The following is an 8,771-nucleotide window of genomic DNA, read 5'->3' on the forward strand; positions in this document are numbered from 1 at the left end:
TGTGAAGTGAATTAGTGCATGCTTCCACCTCTGGAGCGAAGCTAGCCAGGCACTCCCCAAAGCCATTCGGAACAAGGGGTTGCCTGCCCAGTGTAGTGTAGAACTATTCGCTGCTGGGCTTTGGAAGTGGAAAATAGCAAATGCTGCTCAAGAAGCCAGGACTACAAATGCTGTGCATTATGCCTCATAGCTCAGCAGAGATGTTTTAGTTCCAAGAACGGTGTGGACACTTTGGTACTCCAAATCACCACGGAGGGGATGCCTTCCATAATTCATTGTCAGATGTGCTGCATGACCAGAAAACTGCTATACATTTCAGGGCAGGGCGGGCGTGCAGACCATTTGTGACTAGCAAGCAGCGATAGTGCTCTTCTGTTCTGGAGAAACATGCATCTGTGAGGATACTGGCATCATTTCAAAGCAAGTATTGCTGCTCCCATTTCACTGTTTTTTTTTTTGGATATACTGGGGCCTCACAGTGACTTCTCTCAGGTGTGGAACACAAGCTTCACAGCTATCACGGCTCTTGGGTCAAAGCCCACGTAAGACATCTTTCCTTTTTTGATTTCAATAAAGATATCGTGCCACTTGCATGGAAGAAAAGTAAAGAGGTGTCACTCAAAGTCTAAAAATAGAAAGACAAGGAACATCCTAGTCATGCGAGATGCTTCCTCAGATTGTAGTGTTCTGAATCCAAATTAGGGCGTGCTCCCATTGCTTGCAAACACAAAGTGAACAGGATGGAAGCTAATATGTAATTGCTGTTTCCTGCCAAGTTGTGGCAAGCACGTTGACATAGCCTTCTATTTAAGAGTACCAGCCTCTCAAAATTCATACTCTACCCCTTGGAAGACCCACATTCCAGCATTAACATTTCAAAATGGGCTAGGATGTTTACTTAAGACAAATTACAGCAAATGCTGGCTGACTGCTAATAATGGATGGCCGTGGATATTTCTGATAACACGGATGCCATTGGACATATCCCTGCGACACATCCATGACAACATAAGCTTGCTTTATATGGTGCTGCTGGAAGGAAATAAATTGTCATTCAAAGCCTAGAGCACTGAAATGCTACACAAACATACTTGAGTTACTTTCTAGCCATCAAGTCTGTTATCAGGCTACAAAGCTAGCAAGCCAGTTCCACCAGGACTCCTGAAGGTCAAGTGACTCTGCACAGGGATGACTGAGCCTTTAAAAGGTTGGGGTGTTTGTTTGTTTGTTTTGATGGTGGTTTGTTTTGTTTGTTTATTTTCCTGGGCACTCTGTTTCTCCAGCTGATCCTGAAAAATACTACAGTTGCACTTGCCAGTTCTTATCCTAAAGTGATAACCCAACCTAATCAAACTGACTTACTAGAGACACCCCTGGTATCTACCTTTGTTACAGTTAACTCATATCCTAGAGAAACTCCTCAAGAGTAACTGACAAATGGCCATAGTTAACAGTCAAAAACTGCAAGAATAAGCACTGTTAATACAGCTACTATAATTTCTAGCACTGTTACTAGTAATCCATAAACAAGCAAGTTAACTAGCAAAGTTTTCCTCTTAAACTATAAGTAAAAAAAAAAGCACATTAATTAACCGTGATTAAATTTGACTAATTTTCTTGAAAGCTTTTGTTGCCTCCCCTCAGAACTATGCATGCTGTAGAGATCAAAACCCCAAACTGCCAAATTAAAATTTCAATTTCAAAACAGATTTCTTGACATAGTGTCTAACACCATCAGATTTGAGAAGCAAAACTTCACAAAATAATAAAAGATCAGTTATCACTCATAATGCTGCTTGAAACACCTAACGCCTAAACCCACACCCTACTCACAAGAATAACCTTAACACTGAGGCTAACAGAACGTGATAGCAGTTGTGTGTTTCCCCAGAATCACGGCCTCACTTGTACTGTGAAACATGACCATTCACTGCACTTGGATTCTCATGTTGCCAGTTGCCATGTGTGCAAATACTGCAGCTGAATGTTTAAAACACAGCTATAGAAATGGTACCAGAGACAGCTGCTCCCCCCTGCCTTGTTTTCTTTGGAAATGGCACTCCCTTTCAGTGAATCTAAACTCCGTCTTTCACTTTATAAGCTCCTCCTCTTCAATAATCATCCTTAACTTTGTACTTTTACCATGACGACAATGAAAAATGAAAACTTATCGACAGCACCCGTATCTTGATGAAAACCTGCACAGAAGCAAACATTCTAACAGGTATTTGTAAAACCAGATCACATTGTGACTTTCAGGAGCGGGGCTGAAAAGCAACCCACACTTCAGCCAGAACTATCCCCGCAGATACTGAGTCTACTTACCCGCTCCTGTCCGGCTGTATCCCAAATCAGGAATTTATGGAGCTCATTTTGATACTGTACAGTCTTCGTCATAAATGAGGCTCTGGAAAAAAATTACAGCTTATGCTTTTCAGAATATAAATGTGTTCTTAGAGTAGTATCACCATGAACTTCAAAAAAGATTTACATTCCAATAAAAGTGCTTTACACACAAAACTGATGATTTTCATACACAAAGGCTGAAATGAGTGAGGTAAAGGGTCTCAGAAGATGAAATGCAACTAACAAAATAGGAGACACAAATGCAAATTACAAGCTTTTATTGTTCATGAGCTTTTGGTAAAAATAAAGGATGCATGACCGAAAAACCTGAAAGATTAGCTTTTTAACATTCTTCCTAAGTGGAGGAATCATCTCAGCAAATCACCTAAATGCATACCAGAAAATTCCAGAGTGAGAGATGAAGTCCTCTCCCTTTACATTAGCTTTTCTTACCTCTGTACTAACATCCAGAGAAATGCTGGTAAGTTCATATTTGGGAATAAAATATGGGAGATTCGTATCACTACTGGTAGGGTTAAGAGGACAGAACAATCAATGAGTAACTTGCTTGTTGTCTGCACTGTGTACGCCTCCCAGATCTGCCTGTCATTATGTGTCTGCAGAGGCTCTTGCACTTTCAGAAGACACACACAAAAATAATCTACTCCCGTGCTCCAGCTGCGTCCCCCACCCCTCAACTTCTAGATGTTTTACAGGAAAATACTGCAAAATATTGTAAAATACCTCTGTGCTTTACATGAATCAGTGTGCTTCCCACAGGAACCAGAATTCAGAGACCTAATCGTTTACAAGAGGGAGTTCTTTGCTATATCTATTACTTGTAGGCACATTTTTTACTAGAAAAGCCACACACCGAATTCAAACCCTCGTAGAACAGAAACTAGAGACACCATAATTATTTTAAACATGCGAGATCCTATGCTATGATCCTGAACACTTTTGTAGGCTTAATTCCTGTCACTTGGAAATACTGCAGACTTCCAAACTTGTTGCACTGTCAGTTTTGGGCAGGACGCAGGACAGGATTCTGGAGGTGCCCTGTTCGGGAATGTCTTACAGGACCATTAGCTTGGTGTAGATGCAAAGTCAGAGAACAAGAGTCTTTCAGCATCACCAAAAACATTAAATACCAGAGTCCAAGACTCTGCACTTCAGTTTAACTTGGATCTTAGGTACCACCAGGGCACAGATTTTAACGTTGTCCGTGACACTTATGTAGTTAATATAACTGGAGTCTTTGGACGTTTCAATGCTAAGGGAGTACAAAACAGCTATCTACATTTAAAATAAAGGGAGCAAGTACACAATGCTTTCCACTGTTAAGAGGTAACCTTCTCCCCATTCCTCAAGCTCAGATGGTTTGGCAAATAGTACATCAACCTCCAAAGTTGATTATTCTTTTGAGAAGCCAAATATAAGGTTGCAGAATCCTTAAAAAGAAAGTCTAACTGTAATGCATTTCAGCACAGTTAACTAGATGATGTATTTTAGCAATAAGTAGCACAAAATAAGGTATTAGGAGTATCTCTTGTAAAACACAGCAAAGACTTCCCCTTCCTTAGGGCTACTGCAAATTAAGCCTCAATTCTGAATTATCTGGCCAATATGGAAATAGTTTTCTAAATCATAAATTCTCACTGAAAATTTATCTTACTTGGTTCTATAAACCAGAACATCCCTGTACAGTCTATTTGACCTGAAGAGCTATGTTGCTCTAATTCACATCACAACTAAACATACCAGATGGCAGCTGACAACAGAGGTTAAATGCTACTTGAAATTCTCTGACAAGTGGGAGCTTTCATTGTGACAGACAATAAGAAAACCACAAGAGAGCAAACAGCTCAAAGACAAACCACTGCTGGGTCAACAGAAGCCTCCAAACTAGAGCTTTCCTTGACCACTTCTGGAAGAAAATAGACATTCTCTCTACTAAATTTCTTAGCTGCTTCTCCCAGACAAATAAGCACTGTAACTACATGAACAAGATACACCTGAAAGTAGTTTTATATTTATTCATGATTTCTTTGGATGCCATAATGGAAGACTAGATATTCTGTGGTACCTAAAGATAGACGCTGGTCAGGCAAAGCAGAACGTGCCCTAAGCATTCTGAGAGGACAACAGTTGCATAATTCCAACAGCATTTCTGCAGCTGCCCATATCTGCACCTGAATGATGAACGCTCATGACAGCAAAGCATGATTGCTCAGGTAATTCTAAGAGGAATGGAAACAGGACAGGAAACCTGAGATTGTATCCCATGAACTCAAAAACCCAGGAGTAAACGTAGAAACACTCTCAGCTTTAGCTTTGCAAGATGTTCAATACTCCTCTCTAATCCTTGCTTTGTTCTTTCCAGCTCCTAGGCTCAGTTAGAAAATATAAACAAGGTCTAGAAAAAGTTTCAAAAATTAATTTGCTTAAAATTGTGGGACTATCTTTTTGGAGCTTCACACAATTTGCACTCGGGCAAGTTTTGGTTCATTTATACTGCTGTACCAAGCTACCAAGACCTCAGAACAACAAATGATTTTGTTGACTGCTAAAAGATACAATTTTTTAGTCTGTCACTTCAAAAAAGTATACTGAACCTAGTACTGCCATTGAACCCATGAAGACAAATTCTATTCTACATATTAGACTCATTACCACAACCGCCAGCAACTTCCAACAGCACACACAGTTACTACACACTGTTACTGACATTCCCCTGGGAACACCTCTGTGATCTCTTTGGGTTCCTGCCTTCAAACAGATAGGTTCTACTTTGGGGTGTGTGGGTTGATTTCCCCCCCACACCACACAGTCAAAATTATCGGATTAAAAGAAACTGACTTTGGAGGGAAGACAAGATGACTTGATAAAGTTAATTCCAGTCTCAGCCCTTTTCTGGGAAGGAAAAAAGAAAAAAACCCCACAAACTCACAAAATCCTCTACTGAGTTTTCTCTGGATTACAGAAAACTCTAATTTGCCAGGAGGGAAGCATCACAGATCACATTCTTCACTCTGCAGTTTTAGACAGTCTTTCAGACATGCAGAGCCTAAAGCCATCAAGCACAGTTTTTTAGGATTTAGACTCAGAAAGCAGACTTGAGGAGGCTGCAATTCCCATGTGAGTGGAGACATAATGCGAATTCCATACTGGGTTACTCAAACGTTTAACCCATGTAGCCTAAATGTGCAGTGACACATGTCTAACTACAGAACAGAGCATCCCAGCCAAATAAATAGTCACCTCTCACATTTGCAAAACCTGTGTTCCATAGCTGGTCACCTACTAGTTAAGCAGAATTAATTAGTATCTTTTTTTTTCTCCCTGTAGATACTACCCATGTTAGCCAACGATTTAACAGACTGTTTTTAAAAGTATCTGGTTGACTAGGAATGAAGACTGACAACCAATTTCTCAAACATCTGAGGTAGTAAGAGAAACAACTGGGTCTTTCAATAGCATCCACCTGAAGAAGTTTTGCTTGCAGTCAGTATCACTACTGGCAGTAGCTCTGAACATTCTATACAACCTCAACTTAAATGTTTAAGATAGCCTGCTACCCTACGTAAGCAGACAGCAGTATGACTACTATCCACACATCAGTTTCGTGGTCCTCCAAAAAAGAAACTCTGCAGCTAATCTGACAGTAACTAAGAACATTCAAACCCTTGAAGATTGGAGATAACTACTTGGTAATCTATCTCAAAAGCTACCTTTGTAAACATGGAAATTTAAGCAAAAGTATACTTGCTACGGAATATTTTGCAAATTGATACCTGTATTTACACTCAAAAAAGAGGTGGAGGGTGTAGGGAGGGAAGACAGAGATATCATGGGAGCCACATGTTTTTGTGGTTTTTTTTTTTAGAAGGACAGGATGAGACACAGCTGATCTTTATCAGCAGGATCTTTTCTGGTCAAAGCTGCAGTGCAGCCTGTGCGACACCTAAGACAGGAAATTGTATTGACAGCCCCCCCACACTTCTCAGCACCAGGTGAAGTCACATCCTCCTGTAAGTAAAGAATTACTTCTGAGCAAAGCCGCGCATGAGACATTTGCAAAGCAAAGATGATAGCAAAAGGAATAAAGAGATCCAACCACTACAAGAATCCCTGATGCTCTTCCTTTCTTCTATCCATTAGAAGACTTGAGCTCAGTAACATTGCTACTGTGAGGTAGGACCAATAGCATTAACAGTTTCCTCAGTTACTCGTGACAGCGACTATTGCTTACAGATGTGTAATGCTAGAATTAACTCATTAAGAGAACTATGACCTGAATTACTATTAACTACCTTCAAAAACCTAGGAGACTTGTTATTGTATTTGACTCTCAAAACCCCCCCCCAAAACTGCAAATGCATAATAATTAGACTTCAGAACCTGAGAGCAAGCAGTGCGTGAGAAAAGCACGTTGTTCCTTCAAGAGAAGCATGTGGAGTGTAATTCATTCAAAACCCAGGATTCCTAGCAGGATTTTTTTAGCTTAGATTAAAATACAGAATGGGTCCAGATCTTACACGTGATTATGGAAGCTGCAAGAGCGCCAAATACTCTCTTACATTTCCTAAGCTAAGTAAGGCTGCGGTCATGTTTATTACCACATTTAGCTGCTACACGTGGAGAATCCTTAAATGATTTATTCAAGAGGTACAAATATCTATTAAAACAATTTAGTTTTATTCTTAAGTCACATTTAGTTTCTTACCCTATTGTTGGGTTGATGTTGGGATCAAAGCTATCTTCTACAAATCTCCACACAATGCTGGATTTTCCCACTCCAGTGTCCTAAAAGAAGAAACAGTTGAAAAAGATTATTTACTATAAACAATTCTTTTTGTCCTCAAATCTTGCAATACACTGTGCATGAGTAACATATTCCTGCAGAGAATCTCAGGGAAGTTACATTCTGAAATACTTCAAGTATTATGTGCATTTAATAGAAGAATGAAAGGTCCGAGAAGTTAGTTTTCTAAACAAAGTTGTTAAGATATTTTTATGAAAGACTATAAAAATCTGCATTTGTGCTTATTATCAGTTATTCAAAATTATTTGTTTCCAAAGCTATGCTCAAACTGCATTTGAACAGGCGTGGGACAAGAACATCTACCACTTTCAGTAACATAACAATTGAGCATGTTACTCCATCTTTGCAAGCCAATGGAGCACTTTAAATTATACAAGTGTGACACACATTTCAACCTCTGACTAATGCCGTCCCACCCTGCTTAATGAAAGACTTGAAATTTCTTCTGACACACCTGAAACACATTTCTAATGCAACTCCACAGAGCTATAAATGGTAAAACAGGAAGCGTAACATGAAAATTGTCATGTACTTGCCCCACTGACTCCATAGTTTAAAAAGAAATGTACATAAGGCATATTTAGGAGTGAAATAACTCAACAAGCTATTAGCGGTAAAACTGTTCTCAATAGCAGCTGGATATTTTAAACAGTCATTTAAGACAGGTGATGACAAAACTTTTTGCTTTACATCTCCTGTATCATTAAAATTTTAAGGAAAAATATATCATGGAACTGCTTTATTGAAAATTAAGTTTTATACGATTCATATATTTTCCTTGAATCTTCCAAATACCATAGTAAATTTACAGTACGTATGCTTCTGCTTATCTTTTCAAGCCGTTTTCCCTCTCATGGAAAACCGTATTATCTCAGTTCTGTATTTCATAATGTTTCCAGTTTCTGTAAGCAGAGCAAATCTTAAAAAGAGAAACACAGATGCAGTTCCTGGCTCCAGGAGTTCAAGGACTAGTTTTCCTGGGTGCTTATTCTCCTTTTCTTACATGATGAAAGGTTTCTCAGGTTGGGTGAGTACCACAGTAGCTAGCAGTTACCTCCAATTCCTGCGTAACACGGAGGGCACAAAAACACATATCCCTCTGACGGGCAGCGTGATCGTGTAGAAGCAGAAGACAATTCCGCCCACCATACTCTTGGCAGGACAGGATTCAGGTACAGGTGGAGACAACCCCACCTGTTCAACACGGGGCTCTCCAGTGAGGTGCTCAGGCCAAACCGAGCCAACGCTTGGCTTTACAGCCTTGATTTTTTTAAAGATATCTACTTCGGTTTGCCTGGTGTCTCCTTCCACCACCTGCAACACTTGAGACACTTTCAAAGCCCACATATGTTGTTAAAAAAAAGTTAAGGCCCCTCCCCCTCGAGTTTGACTTCAGGTGCTTCTATTTATTCAGCGAGCTCCACGCCTGAAAGCGCTCGCAAAGAAGAGGGAAACACACACTGGATGCTCCGTGCTTCCTCTCTTTTCCTTTCTATAGGAAACGACCTACTGAAAAAAAAAAAGGCAATATTTACCCTGTAAAACGCCTCCCCCACGGAGAGGACGGCTCTTCCGGTCGCCTTAGGGGGACGGGGCCGGA

At 40.1% G+C, this 8,771-nt stretch overlaps 1 protein-coding gene across 1 annotated transcript in view; it reads right to left on the bottom strand.

The window, feature by feature from the left end:
* RAB22A (RAB22A, member RAS oncogene family) overlaps positions 1-8,518 on the bottom strand; it is a 14,449-nt gene extending 5,931 nt beyond the window's left edge. Inside the window, exons 1-3 of the mRNA XM_010155050.1 lie at positions 8,276-8,518; positions 7,073-7,152; positions 2,326-2,407 (exon numbers count right to left, since the gene is read on the bottom strand). Coding sequence (XP_010153352.1) covers positions 2,326-2,407; positions 7,073-7,152; positions 8,276-8,518 — 405 coding nt within the window. The remainder of the gene's footprint in view (positions 1-2,325; positions 2,408-7,072; positions 7,153-8,275) is intronic.
* Between the last annotated feature and the right edge of the window lie 253 nt (positions 8,519-8,771).

The sequence above is a fragment of the Eurypyga helias genome, unplaced genomic scaffold (genome assembly GCF_000690775.1).
Source record: "Eurypyga helias isolate BGI_N326 unplaced genomic scaffold, ASM69077v1 scaffold38657, whole genome shotgun sequence".
NCBI lineage: Eukaryota > Metazoa > Chordata > Aves > Eurypygiformes > Eurypygidae > Eurypyga > Eurypyga helias.